Genomic DNA, 23,495 nt, shown 5'->3' on the forward strand with positions numbered 1-23,495 from the left:
AAACAACTGAAGTGATGAAAATGTTATAAGAATAGATTTGTATGGATTATTAAATACGATGAATTTATTATTGATATGGTAGATAAAAATCAAACTATGTAAAGAAAGATATTTACAGTATACTACGTTTTGTATTTCTAAAACGATAAATCAACCTTTCTGTATGATGAATTAAATAAATTACATTATGAATACAGAGTTAACAAATAATTAATAAGAATAGCAGGAAAATATTATTATGGCGTATACATAGTTCCATTTAAAACGAATGTATGTATTGCTAGGGAAATTTCAAGTAAGTTGATATAAAACTAAACTAAGCTTAACTTGAAGAAGTGTGGATAAATAAAACCTAGGAGGGCCTCTATACTTTGTCCAACGAGATAAGACACTTAAAAAAAAAGGACACGTGACTTCTACAGAATCTCATTACTTTGCTATGCCAACACGTCATTCTGATTAGGAATGTCTCATAGGTCCGACAGATAAGGTACGTTTGGTTTGGGCGCTCACGTGCTTACAAACATTATTTAGGTTGTTCGCTTTGGCACTGTTCGCGCTTATAAGAATAATAAAAACGTCACTGTGATGTCATAAACTCATGTTTACAATCGCTTATTTTATCGAGGTAAGACGACAAAAGCTTGAGTCCTTACAAACGTTTTTCCCGCTTAAACTTAAATGTAGAAGAAAAAATCAAATCTTGCATACAGGTATAGAAATTAGGTACCTAATACAGCATTGATGAGTGGCCAGATATGTAAGCGATGGTCATAAAATTGCCCATAAAGCGGCAAAATAACTTGAACTGTCTGAATTTAGAACCGTTCTGACATTTTTTGGATAGTTTCTTCTTCAAAAATGTTTATAGAATGTAATACAGCGTAGTAAATTCGAGCTAGGCAAAAAAGTTTTCGTAAAAATACAAAACTAATTGATAGTCATGACTTTTATAATCATTTATAGTTATTCAAAATGATAAAATTTAATAAAAATTTATATTAGTATATTCAGAAAACTCTCCTCCATTTCTCAAGATTAAACTAACTTTGTAGTGTTTTTAATTTTCACGAAAAAACTCATGTCTATCAAAAATTATGTATTTTTATAAAAACTTTTATTTTTAAAAAATTGAGAGCAGTAAAACAATTTTGCTTTGAGATTCATATTTCAAACATGAAACTTTAGAAAAATTACTTAGTGGATATTCTAAATTCGAAAGAAGTGTTTAGTTTTCTTGAGTTAAGAGACATTATTCTTATATCATAGACAATCGTAACATGTACCCAAAAGGTAATAAATATTTTTATTATTGCATTGATAAATTACTTGTACCTTTATGTAACAGAATATTGTTCTTATACGCATAGTAAATAATAAATATTAATTTAATCTTTGAATCAATAAGCTATAATAAACTTTAAATGTTATGATACTATTAGTAAAATATTGCTATGTCATAGCGATACGTTGCACATAGAATAGTCGTGTCGTGATTAGATGTTTTGTGAGCTTTCAGCTGCTTGCCGTGTGATCTGTGGCATAATGATTCTGCGCATACATCACATCGTTATAGTAACACCATCTGACGGTTCAGTTGCGCAATAATTAAAAGCATGAGAGCAAAGGGGTAGCTGGACTTGGTGACTTTTCCCTCACGCGGCCAAACTCTGAGTTACCGAGATTAAAGAAATATCTAGTAGCTGATTACTAACTTCTAGGAAGTTTCTCACAAGATGTCGGGGGGTGTTTTGCGTGACAGGTCGCTAGTATGCTTTCGGACGATATGACTTGCTTATTGTGGTGCATGTCTGCAAAATTCCGGCCTACATTAAATATTAAAGTATTATAATATTGCTGACATTAAGATTTACATTTCGATTACCCGTCACAACGTTAAAAATAGAAAAGCTAAAACTATTTGCAAAAACTGTGTCAGTGCGTGTATCATTGCTAAGACCAGTATTTAGGATACTTATTTTTCTTGTGATTACGAGGTACAATTTTCATATTGAACGAAAACTGTTTTAGAAAAATTGAAGTATAAAATATTGTCATTACTTAAAATTGGGATGGGAGCTAAAGCGAGCACTGTGGCACAATCTGCTGGAGGTAATGGACAATCCTCTACTGGAACAAATGAAACTACCATGCAAAGTTTTTCTGTGCTTCGCTCTCTGCCTGGAGCTGTTAACATGTTACCGCATCAACATCAGCAGGGTAATCAATCACAAACTTCTCAAGTATCAGGAGATAGTAGGCAGCGTGCTCGCTCTTTGAGTTCAGTGCCCGACCTTTCTTCTGGAGAACAAAGCACTCTTGCTTCCTCTGTTGGAGTTGGAGTTGGTCAAGCACTTGGTCTACCCCAACTCGATTCGGATGATGCTGACGAAGATACTGGACGGGTTTATGCTGCCCACAGCTTGCCTTCTCATATTTGGTCTCTTAATGGTGAGTTTATTGGTTCATAGCCAATATATTACTGGTACCAGTGCATTTATTAACACGTGCGCGCGCGCGCACATGTCACACACACTAATGTGTGATTGCCTCAAATATCATTTATAATGCTACATTTATATATAGGATAGATGAAGAAACAAACACTATGTTAAACAAAACATATTCCTTCAGGTAATTTATTTTCTACATTTCAAGGTCAGTAGATCTGTTTATATGGAATTATATATTTTTTTCCATGCCTTTCTAAACAATATAATGACAAATTCAATGACTTGTAACGATATGTTACTTTGATCATCTAATCTCAAGATTCTTAGATTTCATTAATACTTTAAGGACATAAAATATCGTATTACCATGAGATTGCAACCTATTACTAAATTGTTATTGAAATCTGTTTAGTAAAATTACATTACTATCTATAGATAAACAAATTGGTATGAGTATATTCTGAGTACAATGTCGATTAAAGATTTAAGTTAAAAATGTGACATCAATCGACTACTGTTGGCTAATTCATAAGGTGGTAACATATTCTAAAATTACAAACTGTTGATTATTAATATCATTGCAGAACTGAAGCTTGCTAACCCAGACATGTATAGATTTTTGACTTCCTGTGGCAAAATTGAAGCAATTTACAATAATTCTTTGCTTCATATCTTTTAACATTGTAAAGTTTTCATGGTAAGCAATACTTTTTAGTTTAGCTTCAAGATACCAACATATCCAATATTGTTCTTACAATTTTAGAATATTGTATTGAGCAATTATCATATTAAAACCACGTGCATTTTGTAATATTTAATATTTTGCAAAATATCCAATAGAATTCACTAGAAAAACAAAGTATATTGTTATCCTGTGAGTATTTTTTAAACGAAATAAGATATAATCTCTATAAAAATAAACTTTGCACAATGTTTATATTGGATATGAATCTATGAATTAATACATTTTCAATAACTTCAATTAACGTAGATATTATAAGATTAGATTATTGGAATGGATCATTGTTACAAACCATTGAATTTGACTTTCTATTATCACAAGAAAATAAGTAAAAAATACAAATTTATTTAAAAAAAATACCTATGACCTTGAAATCTTAAAAAAAAAAAAAAAAAAAAAAAAAAAAAGACCTTTAGGAAAATTTTGTTTTGTCACTGATTGTTTGCCCATTTAAATAGCTTAATTTTATTCTAAACAATTTTTCATGTGTTCATAAGCAACAGAAATATGTAGAAGTTCTTAATTAAATGTGTATATATTTATAACATACGTAAATTTATATTATTTTTAATATAGTGATATCATGAATTTTATCAGTGATTATGTAACATATTACGTGCGTGCGTGCAAGTGTACACATATACATAATTAGATCATCATTTTCAATACTTTCTCTTTAAGCACAAATAGTAGTTTATTAAATGCTTATCACTCATTTCTAAGAATATATTACTATTTTTGTAATAATCACAGTCTATTTTTAAATTAGTTACGTTCATAGAATTTGTTAAAGCATGAGGATACTTTTTAAATTATGACTCTGTCGATTTTTAAAAAACATACGTAGGTTATGTTGCGATCGCAACATTTTGTACAAACGGTTTAAATTAATTGCGAATGAAGCAGGGGACATTTGTTTGGCGTATGTTGTCGACATAGTTGTCCCGGTAACCACATGTAAATCAATTGTGATTTAACGTAGTTGCGTAAATTTTAAATCATGACCATAAAAAAGCCGAATTTTAAAGAATGAAGTTTAAGATCTTAAAAATGGTAGTCTGGGATGGATGAGTTCAAGTTGTGTCAAATTTATTATGGGAATTATAATAAGTTCATGTTTAAATGAGTCTGAGACTGAGGTTGTTCCAGTAAATCAAGTGAGAAGAATTTTTTATGGTACAGTTTTTGTTAACTTGACGATTTTTTCTTTCTGACTGTTTCTAAGGATTATTTATGTTCATAGATAATTCACTTACTTTGCTTTTAAGGTCTGAAGTGTCCCGTTTGCTCCAAATTTATTCTACCAGATGATATAGAATGTCACCTGGTCATGTGCCTGACCAAACCACATCTTAGTTACAATCGTGAGTTTATATTTTATACTATTGTCTAATTAAAATTGACATTAAAAAATTGCATATTTTTGTACACTAATAAATACTACTATGTAAGTGGAAATTATTTTTTTTATTTGGTTTATTAATTTCTGTCTGCAAATATGAAACTGCAATTAATGCATATATGTTATATATTTTAATTTTTTATTTGAATTTCATTGTCATTTTCAATTGTTATTGTAACATATTTTTTTTATCAATAATACATATCCTTCTGCAAATTTCACCTTGATACAGTGAAAAGGTTTACTACTAGTATAAAGTTCTTTTATTATTATTATAGTTTTTACAATATTTCCAGTTGTGGTGAAAATAGAATTTAATTATATTTAGTAAAATTATCTTAATATTTGATAAAAATTTATAAGGTTCTATTAACAAAAATATACAAAAAACTGAAGATGATAAGAATTACAATAAAAGTATCTAGTTCAAGTATGTTTGAATTAATTGCTAAAGAAAATTAACAATCACTCTATTAATAATAAAAATGATTAATCTTGTATTTTAGGTATATAAATAAAGAAAATTTATGGATAGATTTTTATCCAGAGTAGTCATTAATGTATTATTTTTCATGTTTTGTTATAGAAGATGTAATATCTGAAGACAAAGGCGAATGTGTTATCTGTCTTGAAGATTTAGAACCTGGTGATGTTATAGCTCGTTTACCTTGCCTTTGTATATATCACAAATAGTAAGCCTGCATTACAACCCTCAAATTTTTAAATTATATTAGATATATTGCACAAACTGTACTGTTTTTCTATATTAGTCATGTAATTATACATATGAAACAGTAAAATGTGATGGATTTATTTTAGTTGCATTGATGAGTGGTTTCAAGTAAACCGTACTTGCCCTGAACATCCTGGGGACTGATTTATATCCACTGAACATAGAAGAGCACAACGCAACTTGTTGCTGACCCAGAAGCCTCTCACATTGATGAGAATAAAATGGGAGGAAACAGCAAAAATTTGAAAAAAAGCTAGTCAAGATGGCTACTAGTCCACTGTGGTGGTTGGTGCGCGCGGTTGTTCCGACTGAATGATACATACTCAATTTGAATATGAGAACAGACATTTAATTAAATCCTTGATTATATTACTTATAAGCAGGGGACTTAAAAAATCGCCATAAGATTCAACGACACAATGCTATTACTTATATGTATCTGTAATTAATCTATTAGTACTCTATAGCTTATTATCAATTGTACCATATTTATAAATTTTACTTAGTTCTACATCTTGAAGTCGAATTAGAGTTAAGCGACATGATCTGTATTGTTATTGGTTATTACACCTTCTTTGGAAAAGGGGGTAGAATGAATCGTAGTCGCAAGGCCTGTATAATAATTAGGCAACTTCTATTTTAAATAAGTTAATTATACTTTAATGATTTAATTATAAATCTAATGTTTCATTTTTGTTGTCTGTTGGGGAATGAATACCAGAAAGGATATTTTTGATACTTTCATAAAAGGAAGAGTTGGATATATAAAAGTTTTAAGAAACGGACTTTTACTAGTAACGATGTTGAATCTGTAACAACAATAAAAGTATAGATTTAATTTCTTTATTAGAATTTAAAGTTTGTGATAAATTTCTTTTACTTTCTTAGAAAATCAACGTTCTTCAATCATGGAATGTAATTTACTATTAATTAAAATTAGTTATTTTATAATTACTATCTTTTTTACATGGTAAGCATTAACATAACTCATAGTAGTTTTTGTAACAGAAATAAACATGGTCTGTCAATTTTCCAGTAATGTACGTATTGTATATATCTGGATTAGACTTGTATTACAGAAGGTGAAAAGTCTAATAAAGTAAAAACTTCAAACCAAACTAACTACAAAAATGAATCAAACATTCAATATATTAGGTACAATGATATTATGAAATAAACATAAATTCTGTATTAAGAAAAATATAAAATTTACTACTGTTTTTAAAATTATGAATAGTGACTGGTATTGTTATATTTTTGTTTACAAGTAATTTGATTTATCAACATAATATTCCTACATAGTAAATTTGTAACAGTTTCCTCCCATAAGATTAAAAAAACATTAGTGATAGCAATAAACCTAAATCATACAAATATGTGTAACAATTTTTATATTGACATCTATTGCATTATGTTTCAATTGGTACAACAAAAATGGCTAATTGTTTAAACTGTTTTTTTTATAAACCATTATATTCATTTCCCATATTTGTTTGTAAAATGTATTGAAATAACATAGGAAAATCACATAGGAAAATATGTATTTTATATATATGTTTTAAAACTAAACAAGTTTAGAATTTAATAAAATACCCTTTTCATCTTATAATAAATCCCAAATTCAGGAATGTATTAAAAATAAGTTTTATTGATAATTTATATTATTTTGATATAGTTTGATATTTAGTTTAATGTTTATAAATTTTGTTTAAGTTGAAAGGTTCAGTTTAATTTTTCAACTTTCCTTCAAGTAGTTCTATGACTTTTATATAATTTACTATACATCTAAATCTTGTGATTAGGATACAATTTGTAAAACTATATAATTTTTTTAAATTCTTCACTTGGCTCAATAGTATATTTAATGTACAGATCATTATAGTAATGTGATGTGAGCATCATTATATTAAATTTTGACTAAAAATAATTTGCAAAAATTGTATCGTATAATTAACATTTGGCATGACTATGTTACTGCCAAACATTGTATGGCTATGAAAATTTTTTATGCAAAAGTTAATTTAATTTGACCAAAAAGTAAATATTGTCAAAATCAAAAATTTTTAAAGAAATTCAAAATTTTACCTGTGAAATTTTTCTATAATCAATACTTGGTCAAAGAAATTACAGTTAGGTTGGTGATGTTCTTTGTTTGATGATTACTAAAAACTGTAACCTTTTTGTACACTTGGCATTAGTAAAATCAAAGAAGTATCCCATTCTACTTCTTGGTAAGCTTTTAGACCTCCTTTGAATGAACTCAGAACTATTTAGTTTCAGCGGGGAAAATATGACCTTGACATCCATGCTGCTTCCAGACGAACATGCGAGAGATCGTACTAACGATAAATGCTGACGTCACTACATATATAAAGTACCATCTACGTCGTTACGTTATTTATATTATGCTACAAAATGGTGGATCAACATTCAACAGATTGCGCTGCAATCGATAGACGTTAAGTAACCTTTTGAGTTAGTGATTCCCTTAAGTAGGTGCGCGTTTTTGTATTTTTATGTAAGATATTTATTTTCATATATATTTTTGCAATAAAAAAAAATGCCATAACTTGGATTAAAACCCAAGATAATTACTTACTTTACTGATATAAAGTCTTCTACCTTATCGAACGAGTATATTCTTTCAATTTTCTATCACTATTTCTTTGAGATTTGTTTAAAAAATAAATATTTTTTTTCTTCTCAATATTGGGGTTAAGACAAGATATCCTTTTCGTCTTTGTCGTTTAATACCTGTACTAACCAAAATATTTTGTGTAGATAACCTTCATACTGTTTTAAAGATACTTAATACTGTGACTTTTAATTATAAATTTTGATAATTGATGAAATAAACTATTTCATACACCACAAATATCAACACAGTTTTTCGTAGATCACTGTTGCAAAATAGCGAACTACAGTTTAAATGAGATTTAGATTAAGTAAAACATGGATTATCGAAACTTTACTGTATATTGTAAAACATTTAAAATGTAAAACTTATTCGAGACAATATTATCTAAAGACTGACATTGTGTAATTGTATACAAGCTTTAACTTAAATAAGAAATGCACCTTAAAACCATTTTCGCTTATTATGCCGTTTAAGTGTTAACTCAGTCTCGTCTATATCTTTATCAACATCTTTTTTAGACGTTTTGTTTGATTTTTTCTCCTTCGTTTTCTTCTTTGTCTTGCCTTTCTTCATTTTTGAACAACAGGGATCATCTATTTCGTTGCTTGATGTCTCGTTTTTTTTCTTGGCTATTACAGAATAATTAATATAATTTTTGATTATATTCGAGAAAATTTATTTATCAAAAATTTATTTACCAGCAAAGAGATCCATGTGTTTATGTATACTTCTATCCTCTTCTATTTCTCGACGACGATCCATTTCCAAGCATTCAACAATTTCATTCCGTCTTTCAACAATTTCTACAAGTCTATTAATAAATATAAGTATATTAATAAAATTTATAGTAGTATTTATTTTGAAGTAAAAGTAAAACATATTAAGATTGATAGTGGATAAGTTTTTGGAAATAAATTGTATGAGAGATTTTGATACATTTATTTATTGATAAGAAAAAATCTTATAAAAAGCAAGGATGTCTGTTCTTCATAATGAACAGTACTATCTATATTAAGAACACGCATACCTTTGTATTAATACTTCTTCTTTTTGTTTATCAAAGTCCGTTTTAGTTGATTCGTGTTGCGACATCAAACATCGAATTTGATATTCCACTTCAACATGTTCCTCCTCCAATCTCTGTTGTCTTCTAAGTAACATTAATTCGGCTTGCCGCCTGAATAATTCATTTTTCTCGTTTACTAAAGCAAATAATTCTAAAACTAATTCCTCTACATCGGTTCCAGGAAATACATCTGAAATGTTTACAAAATCATGTTGTAATGACGTTTCTCTACAGGAATTAGACATACCCAGAGTCGCTCAGGATAATGTCTAAAGCCGAAATGTGCAAATTTTTTATTTCAAAACAAATTTTAATTTATTTGAGCACTAAAATATGCAATTGTGACATACATACATATTATTTGGTCTTTATAAGTTACAAATGTAATTACCATCAGTACTAGGCCCAGATTCGCATTTATTTCTAATTAATTGTTCCAATCGCACACCTTGTTTTTCCAAGCCCTGTTGTTGTAATTCAATTTCATCTAATTCCAGTTTAACGTCCTTTAGGGACATTATTTTTACCTGAAATGCATGACAGAGAGTAAAATTAATTGTTCAGAGTAGGCTAGAATGTGTTGAGAAATGTAAACAGCCTTAATAGTTGTGCACTATATTAATTATAATAATAGTTGAAATCTTATGTATATATGTTGTATATTTAACATAGGTTTTCTCATGGTCTATGAATACCTATCCCTTGTCTATAAAGTCTTATATACAGAACAAGTGGAAACTTACTTTTCTTTTATGAAGCATTGGACAGGTTGGGGCTGGGCCCTTCTTTCTTTTCCATTTTCCTTGGGTGCTTTTATCTAAGAATGATTTGTAATCGAAATTGTCTCCACATGGAATGTGCATCAAACTTTGTTTGCTTCTGTTTTCTTCATCCTTATTAGTTTTTTTATCGTCCGATGTATTCTGATATTGATCCATATTACGTGACTGTACTATTGGAGATTCATCAAAATTCAAAGTGGCAGCAATAGATGTATTGCATGGACTGCTGCTTCGCATTGGTGGAGGTGGTGCAGGTTTTGTTTTGTGCCTTTTAATTGTTGTGCGTAGACATGGATCCTAATATTAAAGATATTAAATACAATAAAACACCCATTAAGTCATACACACACACACACGCGCGCGCGCGCACGTGCGCGTGTAAATAAAGTAAATTTGGAAATGGTGTATAATTTGTACATAAATTAAGTTTTGAAATGGTGTATAATTTGTGTGAACGCTACCACTCTAATATTATAGTATAATAGTAACAAATTACTGTGTATAAACAGAAACATTTTTGATAAGTTACGTGATTATCGGAAGAATTATTGTGCGATTGAAGCGTTACAGATGTACGTTGATTAGAAGGACATAATTCCTTCATGTTCGGTGGTAATGGTGCTGGTTTTTTTTTTCGAGGAGTTGCTCCAAGCGTTACTCCTGATTCTAAACTTGTTAAGGAACCGTTGGATGTCGACAAAATACTGTGAATCAGATTCAATATGCGTTCATTTATTCTTAATTGTTATATATGTCTAGAAGTTAAAAAATTGTTTATTAAAACAACAGAATCTTTTTATCTGTATACATACCTAAGATTACGCGGTTTAGGAACAGGCACATTCTTCAATCTTTCCTCTTGACTCTCTAAGTCCATGCCGTGATCATCTTCGTCGCTCGAAAAAGAGTTCAAATTAATTTTTGGTGCAGCCAGGAGTCGTTTACTAATAAGAAGCTGTTGCTTGTGTTTGTTGTTGTTAAAATTGCTTCTTGTGGTTGGTGTTGGTGGCACAACTTTCTTTGTCTTATCTTCCTCCTGTTCCACAGATTCTTCACTATCAAAAGGATTTGTTAAATTTCTCGTCCCTTCAAAACTGTCTACTTTTGTTTGACCTTTATCAATGTCTTCGTCATCGTCACTTTTAAAAGGATTCAAATCTTCTGGATAGTCTTTCTTTATGCGTGGGTTAGCATTTGATACATGGATTTGGCTGGTTTCTTTTTCAACAGCAACAAATGCATTATCTTCGATACTCTCTTTATTTATCTCAACCGGCATCGACGGTTCAGTCATTTTTTTAAAAAGTGATGACGATACCTCAGGTATAGCAACAGTATTTGCATGTTTTTTATCCGATTCCGCATCAAAATTCTTAATACTGCTCGGCAATGAGCTTGCTTCATTATCAGCTGCTTCATTAATTTTTGAACTCGATTTACCGCTATTTGTTCGATTCCAGCTTAATGAACTTTCAGCAGCACTATTTATTGTATTATTCTTTACGTTACTTTTTTGCAGATCAATTATTGAATTCTTATGACTGTTGTTTACTATTTCTATATGCTGCTTGTTCTGAGTTTTGGAATCTAATACTTCGACACTTTGCTGTTCATTCCTTTTTCTTTCGGCATGATCTACCTTATCTTGAGATTCAAACAGTTTCAGCCTTCTTTGAACCAGAGAAAGGCAGTTATCGGCATCTTCGCGTTCATCGGAATGATCTAATAGCTCTTTGGTATTATTTATTTTAGTAACTAAATTAACAGACTTATCCTTAAGTACGGCTCGGATTGTAGTGTTAGTTAATTTGTGTTCCTCTTCTCTTGCGTTACTATTTACATTATCATGTACATGATCGTTCGTTTCCATGGAATCTCCACAAGCTTCTTCAATCGTGTTTTCGTTACACTGAGATTCAGGTTTCGAGTACGCGATAGCAGAATTATATTCCTTTTCTATTTTGTTCCGTTGATCATATTTGTCGTTAACAACTGAGAATACCGAATCTATTCTGTTTGTCGTTTGCAAATCGTCATTCACCGGAGAGTCAATAACAACACGTGTTTCATTGTCTTCTTCTGAGAGCAGATGGTTCGATATAAAATTCAACCTTAATCGAGAAGTTTGTGCAACTACGTCGAGAACAGAAGAATTCTCAAGTTCCAAGCTTTTAATAGAATTATGACTAAGCACTCTTCCGTCTGTGTCCTCTTCGTCGCTGAAAGATTCTTGATAGCTCGAATCCGTAACGATGTCGTTCTTTTCGGACGTTTCGCTGAGTACCGTGGCCTCGTTTAATTGTTGTATCGCGGACGACGAAGCGTCTTCGTCGGGACATGTTTCACAACAGAATTGGCCTTCTTCTGTCTCGTAATAGTTACCAAGGGTCAACTGATTGTTGCAGCGTGCACAGCGAAAACAAGTACGATGATAGGCAACGTGAGCGACGACCAACTTCTCAGCCAGGAAGACCGGAAGTCCACAAGCAATGCATGGATCCCTCCGCATGCTCAGACGCGATGTCACCTGTATCATTGAAATCAGTGTTAAATTTTTCTGCTCACCATACATATACCAGTTTTTGTCTACTTGTATTTGCAACTTTACCAACATACAAATGGAACATTTGATACTGTCTAAGACGTGAACTTTGAAGAAGTATGGGATACAGGAATAGTTATGACGTTCGAGAACAGTACAATAGCAGGTGTTTTACAAACTGAAATGCATTTTGTCAAAACACGTGGACAAATAAGATATATACTAGATTCGAGATCTAGACTAGAAATATTTTAAACAGGCGTGGCCAACTCGTTGCCCGCATGGATAGCTAGAGCAGATTGCGGTGTCACATGCTCGTAGCTTAGCCCACGAGCAACAGCGCGTGAACGCGAGATACCTAGTTGACCAAGCCTGATTAACAATGAGGTAGAGGGCACCGGATGTTGGTGTTTCCGGGTACGGGGAATGCTACACTTCGTCTTGTGCTATTGTCGAAGCACCGTTATTTCATAGCGATTTGTGTGATGCGTACAATACGGTTGAATATTTCGGAAGATTAAAGTCATTTCGTAATACGATCAACTGTACAGTAGTTCTGCACATGCATGTCGTGTGTTTTCGTACGCGAGACCGTACTACGCGTCATGAAAGAAATGGGGTAGTCGAAGATCAATGATTTTCCTCTCAAACGCCTCTAATAAGAGGTGTAACTCAATACGATGTATTATTTGCTTCTACGTAAAATCCGGCACTGCTCATACAATACCTCCCTGGCCACTTTTCGGCATAAATTTCGAAGCAGACACGAATATCCTTCTAAAAGTTAAACGGAACTTCTAGCAGTCAGTATTATTTCGGCGATGAAAACGAAAAGAATTCTTTTCAAAATATATCCTATTAATTTCTTACCGTTACATTAAGTCAAAGAATGAAAGATTTCGCGAAATGAAATGCATTTACATTAAAGGTCTTTGATACGTGATCAAAAATCCAAAAACCAAACGTTGTATAAGTCGAATGGATTATTAACAGTAATAGCATACAGATTCTGAAACAATGGCAAGGGAGTGCTCAAGTGGCAGACGAGCCATAGGCGTGGAAGTGGAGTGAGAGAAGGGGTACTTGGTTGACAACGTAGATCAACCTGTCGGTAAGTCAGAGCACTATTCTACAATAGAATGATCTGCATTCTACCTAGCCGACCAATAGTTCTTACCCGTGCAAACCCTTGTTGATTTAGAATCTGTACGTAATTACTATTATTATTATCGTTTCTCTTTCGTACATTTAATTCTACAAGGACCAAGACAAACATCCATACCATATGTATTATGTGCAAACAGTATAATTCATCGATGTGTGAAGAAAAAGTATATTCTTTTGGGTGAAATTTCATAACATTAAAGATTTCTTCCACTATGGTCGAAAGGTAGACTGTTTTGTGCAATTGCATTATAAACGTGTTTAAAATCATAAAATACACGGTGCGCGCAAAGAATAAATAAAAACTATACAAAAATACATTGAAATTCACGGACGTGCATTCGAAACAATATTGTGTGTGTGGGGGGGGGGGATACGACGTGTATGTATTGTAGGGAGAATAAAAATAAAGAAACCCTTCCGTGAGCAGGTGGACTTTTCATATCGAATCACAATATTCGATATCGCCTTTGTTACGCCAACGTTGAGTGACAACCACGAACAGTGCCACTTATTGGCCGATGGCTGTCTTGTTTCACAGACGGTCTACTTCAATCTGTTCTTGAAACACAATTACTAACAAGCGAACATCGTGAACTGTCAAACGCCGATTTTTAAGAAACTTTGCAGAAATGTTCGTTAGTCGAATCTAAGAATTATGCCATAGTTAGTTGCTGCTACTTTTCGACTTTAAGGGAGAAACCACCCCTCGTATCAGAACCACCCCATTTTATTTCTTCCTGTATAATTCTCAAATTACAAAAGATATTGAAAAATGTTTTAAACAAGTGTTGTACTGTTTCTGGAGGTCTGTAAATTGGTAGAAGAAAATGTTCGAAAATGATCTCTTTTTTCGAAACATTGAGAGAAAAAAAATAGATAAATAAATATAAATAAATGAATAAATAAATAAATAAATAAATAAATAAACTGCAGGAAAAAGTGAAATACATAGAATGAAAAGTTACCTGTAGCATCGATCACGCAAATAAATTTAAAAATGTTTTCGTTTTGCTTGACGTTTGTATGTTGCATCCTCGATATCCTTCATAAGCGTCTAGCAATAGTCTGCAAGCGTTGCAAAAATCTTCTCTCCCCGGTATCGTTTTTCCATTGTGAAAATGCTTAGTGGAAACGTTCTCCATGTTCATCACTGACGTCACTAAGGTTTGGAGGAAAAAAGTCCAAATGTGAATGTAGAAAGTGTATCTGTAGGGATATATTACAGCCAAGTACTTTACATCATTCCAAAAGTTCATTCAGGATAGAAATACAATCCTTCTTAAAAGAAAGTCATGCTCTTCCTTCCGAATTATTTACTTTTTCTGTGAAACTTTCGTCTTTCATCGAATCCCTGATTCGAGGATCGACAAATATGCCTTTTATTTTAGCATCGGAGACGAACGGGAATTTTTGTTTTTAAACATGCAAAACGAGGTCCTGATTTATCCACCAGCGCATTTACAAAACTTTTCGTGATCCCTAATCTTTTGCGTACATTTTACGTTATTATATTTTATGTTTTCTCTCCGAGAATTATTTGTCGTCTTTCTGGTCGATCTTTTTTCTTTTTTTTTTACTATGATGTTGATCTCTCGTACCGCGTTCCATTCGCAAAGGAAACAGCAACATTTAGTACGACTCGTTCGGGGAGTAAATAATTTTGCAATTACTTCCAAGTCGTTCTTTTGGATTACGTTCGGAACCTATTTTTTTTTTTTTTTTTTCATTAACGAATTTATACCGGTACAAATACAAAGTTCCTCGTGCACAATGAAAATACTACTGTAATTGCCAGTTTATAATATACACCACTTTTGGCTGCGCAATCGAGTGAATTTTACCCTCGCAGCCTGAATCTTAAAAGTTTTCCCTCGACTTCGACAATTGTAAATCTTACATCGTTGAGGACGAATAACAGATATTAGATGCGGCTCCTTCGATGATGATGGAGTTTCTGTTTCGTAACTTTCGTTCTCTTCGTCCGTGAAGCCAGAAAGTACTTTTTCTCGAAATCGACGAAATCCCTCATCTCCTTCCATGGAGATGAACGTTGTTTGCATCGATGAACGCCCTCGAGATCAAACGTAAAACCGTGTGCATTCTTGATCGTCGTTTCGATTAAATTCGTTCTCCCTCTCTCGCAAGACGTCTACTCTCGAATTGATTTTACAACGAAACAGTTTATCGTTCGACTCGCTCGATCCGATACGTAACAAGGTACAAAACTTGTCGATCGACCGTAACTGGAACTGGTCTTAATTTATAATAAGAATAAAGTCTATCGTGCCTTAAACAACGGTAAAACAACGTGTCTATATTTTTATAACCTTCCCGAAATAAGCCATCGCCCCCCCTTTTACGTTTCAATTGGCGTCATAGTACGTATTTATTAAACAAATAAATATAATACTCTAAAATGTATTAAATGCATTCGGTTACGCCTATGCGTCTCAGAACGTACGCTCTGCGTATGCGCATCAATATACAGCGCCAAAATTAAATAATATATAAATGAGTCACGACTGTTCGAACACCAAGAAGCGTTCACAACCGCGCTCCAAGTTATGGGCATTGACCAACGTTTTGGCAGTGATCAGAAAACTCTACCAAAATACAAAACTATGCTCTTTCGATCGAAACAGCAATGATCGTCGATCTGGATTTTATGACAAATTTTTTTTAAAAAGAAAATAAAAATATTGAAACATTTTTCTCCACGATTCTTTATTGTACATATGGTATTCTTACGAGCACTATTAGTCGTGAAAATATTTCAGACAAGAAACGTATAGAATGAATACATAGGCAGTCGTTTGAAACAATTACTAAATAGTATTTAGGTAGATGAGTGGATGGGTAGATAGAAGTGTTGTGAATAATGCGATCTATATATTAAATGATCGCAGAGGAATGTGTTTGAATATTTTTGTTTGGTTTATAGAACCATTCAATATTGGAAGAAATGACAGAACATTGATTGAATATTTGTCAGTTTTGTATTTATGTACTTACGGAGTTTCATTAAAATCGGTGCGTAATACTTTATGTGATCCCCTTGTTAATCTTTCTACAATTTAATGTACAGTAGAAAGAGGAAAGCCAACAATTTGTTCAATTTATTTAGTCGCTGTGCTCCAATGCTTCATTTGTGTATGGTAGCATTTTAACGAAAACGGATTTTGTTCCTTCGGAATATCGTTAAAATTTTGGTTCGAGTATCGATTTAACAGTAACAAGATGCACGGAAATGTTTTTACGATAGTTCTTTTCAGTTTTGTTGTCGAAGTAATACTGACTTTCATAACATGGAAAACGTGGAAAGTTGTGAATAAATATGTCGAAAAAAGAAAAAAAAATCAAATATTCTCAGTATAAGAAAGTCTACATTAAAATATTTATAAAAATAGATCTTAACGTTTTTACTTAATATCAAGGTGTCTCATTGTTTCTTTCTATCTCAAATATTCTGACTTATCCTTATGATACTTAATATTGCACACTAGTCATTTATATAATTGATCACATTTACTCATCGTGGGAAATATTTCAACAAATGCAAAAATGTTTAAGTGGCTCCAGTAAATGACTGTTACCTAACACTCTGCAAATACCATTTAGTAGGTCAATTTGTAGATTCACTTACGGTAGCGTAATTTTAGTTACGGAAATATTTGCAGTTGTCTCGAATGCCGAAAAACCTCTAAACGTTATTGAAAATCCGGAACGAGAAATAATTAATAATGTGTAACAACGAATGCGAACAATTCACAAGCGGTGTTTCGTATTACACTAAATCTTACACGGTGGTGGACTTCGTTGTGTACATTTTCTATAGAATGATTCTTTTGTTTCGAACAAGTCACTGTTCTTATGGGAGCAACGATATCCTTTTTTTTTTTCTTTTCAAGTTCGACAAGACGAGGACATTACTTTACACGATATTATACAATAGGAGAAGGAAACAGAAATTAATTGTGTGCGTAATTAATGATCGTGTGGTGATCTCAAAGGTGCCTCGCTATAGTAGATACAGAAATTAAGTGAGATTCAAAGGTATAGTCGTTGGCTCTCTACATTTCGTACAACAAAAATTTTCGTACCTTTTGTTTCGGAGAACCGGACGTTGGGACGATTCTATCACCTTTGGCTTCCGTTGTTCTGTTCACTGCGAGCCGGCTGGGCGAAGAACCTGTAACAGTTGTAAAAATGAATGAAAAAAAATTGAATAATATGTAAATACATTCTTATAAATTCTATCAAACTGAGAATTTAAAAGTTTTGAAGCTTGTGAGATCATTGTTCTAAACAGGAGTCGATATCTATCATATGTTGGCATTCTTGAAATTAATAAATCGATCTTTAGCTAAAACTAGCTAAATTTGGACATTAATTACGAAAGAAATTTTTATTACAAAGAAAAACAATGATTGTTATTGTTGCTTCGTGTCAATACGCAAACCGAATTATTACACTAAACATTATTTGCTCCTACAACTTTTAAACTAACTGTTTCCCAACAAATTGTTCTAAAACGAAAGTTGCACGATATCTATACGTTTGTGAGTGTATGCAAAGACCTTGTCCACATCCTATTTCCGACGCCAATGTTGCGCATTTCCTCGCTTGACACTACTTATATTGCTCAATAACACGCACGTGCATAAAACACATGAATTAACAGTTTCAACGACAAACGGAATATTTAACTGGTAACGATAACAATAAACATTATCGGGAATTGCTGGCTTCTCGGTCGAATTCCAATGTGAATCTACCTGTAACTTGATTGTAAAATTTAATGCACGTCGACTAGTACAAAATAAAGGCAGCCTTTAATATGATTCAACAGTAGACTTGCAACTCTTTTCAAATAAAAGATTCGCAATGCCATTTAACTGTTAAACTCCTGTCGATTAATTCGTAGGAGTATTGGAAAAGTCTTGAGTGTAAATTGCACCGAATTAAAAACTTAACAAATCGTATCAAATTGGAACCGAAAGTACCTGTAGTCTCACTTTAGACTCGCTTCGAAATAGAACGGCTCATAATACGTAGATGCATTGACTTACCACCGAAGGTTTGATAGAATTGTGAAAGGTAAGTTAAAATTGACAACCGATCTGGCACAGAGCACGAGGTCATGTCTTCGGCATCCAAAAGTGCTGGAATCCCAAGATGTTGTTCCGCTGTTTTGAAGGCCAGCTCGTTGTTTCCGTACACGTCGTTCTTATCCAAGCTGTCGAAGTCTCTGCAACCAAAGAACGGATTATTGTTTTGAGATTTACGATGTGTTGTATAGATTTTGTAAATACAATTTTTCGATAAAAGTGTCAACAGCTGTTCCACAAGGTAATTGCACGTAAATAGTGGTGTACATTTCGCTTAATTAAAAATAGTTCGATAGTCTGAAAGTTTGCTGTTTCGCTCGATCTCATCCTCTGTAGCACTTTTTCAACGGGGTTGGTATCGACCTAAACGTGATCTCAACTCGAGCCATTTCTAGAAAAGAATCTTATCACATACTTGATAATTACGTATCTCTGAACCCAAATCACACGCACTTGACGAGTTTTAAAGTTTTCGCGGTATCGTGTATTTGTTCATATTTATTACTTTTTTAGCATATTAGCAAACAACTATCGAAAAGTCACAACTTCACGGAATACGGAATGTTATTTTAGTCCACGACCCGTAACAATTCAATAGTAGTTGAATCTGTAACGTACTTACAGTCTTCTCTAAAAGAAATACTCTTCACGACGATAAAACCTTTGTCCGACTCTGAGTAAATAAAATAATAGACGGATAAAATAATACCTTTTATATTCAAGAATGAAACATGAAAGAGATTAGTTATCTGTATTCTAGAATGAAGCAAACAATATTATTTGTCAATATTCGAGAAAGTGTCGTAAAAATGATTGTTCATCAATTTTCGAGAATGAAGCGTGGAAAGGATTATCTATCAATATCTGAAAACGAGACGTATAGATTATTTATCAATATTCGATAATAAGATGCACAAAAGAAATATTTGGCAATATTCGATAACAAGACCGTAGAAGAGATTACCTATCTAAGAATGACTTACATAAGGTCTGACCGGAAGTGATGAATCATCGCGCAAAAAGCGAGGCCGTCTCTCCAAGAGGTCGTCATGTTTTGCACATCTACACCAGGGTAACCCGCGGTTATTCGCTTGCACCAGAGTTCCAACGCCTTTGTACCCCGTTTTTCGCTCATTTTGAATGTTCACCTTTTTGAAACAATTTTCACTTTCACTATTATCTTTAGTTCCTCCACGAATAAGAACAAGGATCCTACTTTTTTATTCTTCAATGTCCAAACACGAGATTCTCTGAAACAGACCGTAATTAGATAAATAAATTTTAAGTGTATTTACACCTGCGATTCGAATTCTTAAAAAATGTTACGCGTTATTTATCACGATTGTTAACAACCATCGTGGAACAATAGTTTGAATAATTATTGACACGTATCCTAGTACAAATAATAGTTTAAAATATTATTTTGTCGAAATATTCTTTATTCGCGAAGCGCTTTTTCGATTAAATCGAACAAAGGAAATCGAAGTAACTGTAAGTCCGTGAGGTCACAGACACCTGGTGGTACAAGCAGACCTCCCGATTACAGAATGTTTCATTCCCCCGGGAGCTTCCGAGGCGGACGAATGTCTCGATTTTATCATTCTCTAATTCTTTTTTCCTCGATCGTTCCATTTACTCACCGATTTTAATTTATACTTCTTCCCCATGTTTATTTATTTTTTAACTGTTTCGTTTATTTCCTTTGTTACCAGACACCTGTACTTACTTACTGATTTTAATTTGTAATTGTTCTCCCATATTTATTTCTTTTGTGACTGCTTCGTTTATTTTGTTTGTTTCTACATGAATGGATTCAACCATTAACCCACGTATATTGTGTTAATTTTTCTATTGTACCTTAACTTGTTTAATATTTAACTTAGAACGAAGAGGACTTTTTCATTGCATTCTTCGCGAGATCTTTGGTTTAGTTTCAAGCTTAGGCTAAGTCTAAAGTCACCATATACGAATATCTGTACTCTACCAAGTAATTATGGAATAAGTAGCTTATTTTTGCTCGCTTCCTCGTTTCTCAGTTCGGTCACCTCTGCTTGTTGCATAAGCAAGTGACCGACCGCGTAGCTGGTCCGAACGTTCAGTTACCATCTCTTCTGACGCGTCCGCTTCTAAAGGAAGATGTTGCGAACACAACGGAACATTTTTTATCTTTGTTTCTGGGGAAAACATCAATTCTGAGATGAAAACCCTCCCTTTGTTATTCCTCGTAAGTCGTGTCCACGATTGCATCGCTTACGGCACGAAGTTGGGAAAAATGGAACACTCCTTTCGAGCAGTGGAGGCGTCAATGTATTTCCTCTTCAATTAGGCTCACTAAGAGGAAACGGAACGAATCTAGAAGAGCTTTGCAGTTTGCATCGCGTTTCTCCTAATTTTGTCTCATTTCTTTGGATTAATGTAATTGTTTGGCAAAAGTAAACGAGGAGATTGAAAGAACTTTAATTTCTTCCATCTCCTTCATTTAGTAATCTTGATTGTAATGTGTGTAAAAGAAGATCGGTGGAACTTTGAACCATCTGGGTGCCTTTGACAACCTTTTGTCTCCTCTTTTGACAACCTTCTCGTGATGAGACCTGGTAATCAGTGTTACAAGAGGGTAACACCGAGCTAATCGGATGGGAACTTAGAATAGCTTCTTAAGATATACGAATAAATAGAATATTATAACGTATAACATTTATGTAACATGTACGAAAGTCTACGTATTTGAACAAAACGTAAAAATGCGAATGAAATTCTGATATACTTTAATAAATTCATTTTCAGCAATATGAAAAGCTTTCCTTCTTTTCCTTCTTTCATTCCACTTCCTTATCCCGATCCTAGATAAATTATGAGTCAAAGGAATAGATACGAAGGTTTCAAGCGTTGTTCTATTTTTCCTCTCTATAATGTAACGGAAGAGGAATCTGAGAATAAATGAGACTTGGTAAATTTTATCGAGTTATTAGGATTACTGTAATTTTGACAATATTCTCATTTTCATTTTGCTAATACTGATTGCATTAATTAGAAAGACAAAATTTATTAACACCCGGATAATTTCCATTTATCTTGATTACAGAACCATTTGAGAGAACCTAGTATTTCTTGTACATCTACAGAATGCTTACATAAGTTGCAAGGCAATTAATAATTGCAGAAAGTATAGCAAATGGGGAATGATATTCCATCAGTTTACCCAAAATTAGATTCAATCTTGAATAGTAGAATGTTGGATGCCAGAGAATTCAATATGCAAACTTTCTGCAGTTAAAGTTAAGTAGAGCAGTTACATTTAAAGAATTTGTGATTTAAATTTTAATTGTTTGTAAAAAATGTGTATTGATACGAAATATTCTGTAGAATGTAATTGTATGCAATGAATTGTATTTGTACAAATTCAAAAATTTCATCAGAATTCCTATAAGAAACCACATATATGATGTCCTTGTTAGATAGAATTAATATAAATCTTATTAATATGTTAATTTATAAAGTAAAATATTTAAATAAAGTTTATTTTACATGTTTTCTATACTTGTTTCTTACATAATAGAGTATGAGAAAACAAAAGAAATGTGTATATTTTAATAACAAGTGAAAAAGAAGAAATTTGATCATTTTGAATATTGTTTCATATTAAGCAAAAATAATTTGCATTATGCATTGAAACCATAAATTAAATAATGGTATTATATTGTGTGACAAGAATAATATCTAAATTATCGGTGAAATAATATAATATTAAATAGGGAAATTTAAAATCACTACCTATATATTTTTTCATTGTAATATTGCTTCAATGACGACATATTCAAAGATCCAAAATATTTAATAACACACTATCTTTTTATATGCAATTGTTTGCCATAGTTTTATAATAATAAATGGTGTATGTTTGACAAAACAGAAATTTATTTACATTATACAATAAAGGTCTGTTAAAAAAGTAAAAAAGTTTTATCGTTAAACATAAAAAGTAATTACATACATTAAAATGCAGTGGTAGGGATATTATTTATACAATAATAAATTCTTTCCTTTTTTTCTTTTGTTTATCCCGCTTTTCTTTTCTATAAGTTATTTATCTGTAAAAAGATCTATTACCTTATGTCATTCGCATGACCTGTCGTTTTGTTGCTTCACCGCCAATGTGGGTTCCAATGTCCGCCAGTAAGGCTATAGCTTCGTGTTTTCCTTTCAGGTGAACATAAATAACAGCATACTTTCTTGATTCTTTATAGTTTCTTGTGATTGCATTACAAACACATTTTAACTACCTGCTTCTTAACAATCTGTGCGCGGGCACGATATAAAGAACTATGTCACCTCTTTCCTAACCTCAATCTTATAGTTAACTAGTACAAATACACTTGTGAAACAATATAAAAAAAAAAAAGCGGAAATTTGTTTTTGAATCATAAAATGTACCAAATTAAAAACGGAAAAACGAAGTTTAGGTCGCTTTAGTTGTATATTTTGATTTTTATATTAAAGAACACTGACAAAAAACTGATCGAGTCCTGTTGAATCATTCAAAACAACATTCACACCACGCGTGTAATCCTGCGACTGAAATGTTACGAATGCCATATACTTAAATTTATACCACCACTTCTCATTCCCTCCTTTCCTTCTTTCATCTTACTCATATATTTTATGATTTGCCTGTTAAGTTTGTCTGTTTCTTTTCATTTTGAACGATATATATTTTTTCGTCTCTGTTTTTCTTTCTCATGTCGAGAGCCTATCTCTCACTATTCGTGAAAGGTGTATGGTTCCCTAGATTATTGTTGCATTGACGTAGATTAAATGTACGATACACTCATTTTTTTTCTGATTTACCGTATAACTAATTCACA

The 23,495-nt window shown here is 32.4% G+C and overlaps 2 protein-coding genes across 12 annotated transcripts; one reads left to right on the top strand and one right to left on the bottom strand.

Moving 5' to 3' along the window:
- The first annotated feature begins 471 nt into the window (after positions 1–471).
- On the top strand, positions 472–6,707 carry LOC143143529 (E3 ubiquitin-protein ligase znrf2). 5 transcript variants are annotated; one of them, XM_076304863.1, is made up of 6 exons: positions 472–490; positions 2,032–2,451; positions 4,345–4,371; positions 4,464–4,559; positions 5,184–5,289; positions 5,417–6,705. In XM_076304863.1, the coding sequence occupies exons 2-6, from the start codon at positions 2,073–2,075 to the stop codon at positions 5,472–5,474; spliced, it is 666 nt and encodes a 221-aa protein (XP_076160978.1). In that variant the 5' UTR covers positions 472–490; positions 2,032–2,072; the 3' UTR covers positions 5,475–6,705. The 5 variants fall into 5 exon arrangements, with proteins under 5 accessions (XP_076160978.1, XP_076160979.1, XP_076160980.1 ...); XM_076304864.1 differs by lacking the exon at positions 472–490 and adding an exon at positions 612–628; XM_076304865.1 differs by lacking the exon at positions 472–490 and having other exon boundaries at positions 1,662–2,451; positions 5,187–5,289; positions 5,417–6,707.
- Mical-like (MICAL-like protein) lies at positions 5,103–23,356 on the bottom strand. Of its 7 annotated transcripts, XR_012991175.1 has the most exons (14): positions 22,741–23,356; positions 19,617–19,883; positions 18,595–18,773; positions 17,626–17,714; positions 10,629–12,343; positions 10,346–10,520; positions 9,778–10,113; positions 9,426–9,561; positions 8,996–9,224; positions 8,667–8,779; positions 8,409–8,597; positions 7,930–8,084; positions 7,416–7,773; positions 5,104–6,139 (listed from the first exon to the last, which is right to left on the bottom strand). XR_012991175.1 is itself a non-coding variant. In XM_076304839.1 (12 exons), exons 3-12 carry the CDS (start codon positions 19,766–19,768, stop codon positions 8,410–8,412), a joined length of 3,312 nt encoding a protein of 1,103 aa, XP_076160954.1. In that variant the 5' UTR covers positions 19,769–19,883; positions 22,741–22,830; positions 22,914–23,354; the 3' UTR covers positions 8,188–8,409. The 7 variants fall into 7 exon arrangements, 5 of the variants coding, with proteins under 5 accessions (XP_076160954.1, XP_076160958.1, XP_076160957.1 ...); XR_012991174.1 differs by having other exon boundaries at positions 5,103–6,139; positions 7,416–8,084; XM_076304839.1 differs by lacking the exons at positions 5,104–6,139; positions 7,416–7,773; positions 7,930–8,084 and having other exon boundaries at positions 8,188–8,597; positions 22,741–22,830; positions 22,914–23,354.
- Positions 23,357–23,495: the final 139 nt, after the last annotated feature.

The sequence above is a fragment of the Ptiloglossa arizonensis genome, chromosome 2 (genome assembly GCF_051014685.1).
Source record: "Ptiloglossa arizonensis isolate GNS036 chromosome 2, iyPtiAriz1_principal, whole genome shotgun sequence".
Lineage (NCBI taxonomy): Eukaryota > Metazoa > Arthropoda > Insecta > Hymenoptera > Colletidae > Ptiloglossa > Ptiloglossa arizonensis.

Coding starts and splice junctions, on each gene's coding strand:
- LOC143143529 (XM_076304863.1), top strand. CDS start 2,073: ATGGGAGCTAAAGCGAGCACTGTGGCACAATCTGCTGGAGGTAATGGA. Junction 2,452..4,344: donor TCATATTTGGTCTCTTAATG/GTGAGTTTATTG, acceptor AGGTTGTTCCAG/TAAATCAAGTGAGAAGAATT. Junction 4,372..4,463: donor AGTGAGAAGAATTTTTTATG/GTACAGTTTTTG, acceptor TTTGCTTTTAAG/GTCTGAAGTGTCCCGTTTGC.
- Mical-like (XM_076304839.1), bottom strand. CDS start 19,768: ATGAGCGAAAAACGGGGTACAAAGGCGTTGGAACTCTGGTGCAAGCGA. Junction 18,774..19,616: donor CACTTCCGGTCAGACCTTAT/GTAAGTCATTCT, acceptor CTTTGGTTGCAG/AGACTTCGACAGCTTGGATA. Junction 10,521..10,628: donor CCTAAACCGCGTAATCTTAG/GTATGTATACAG, acceptor TCTGATTCACAG/TATTTTGTCGACATCCAACG.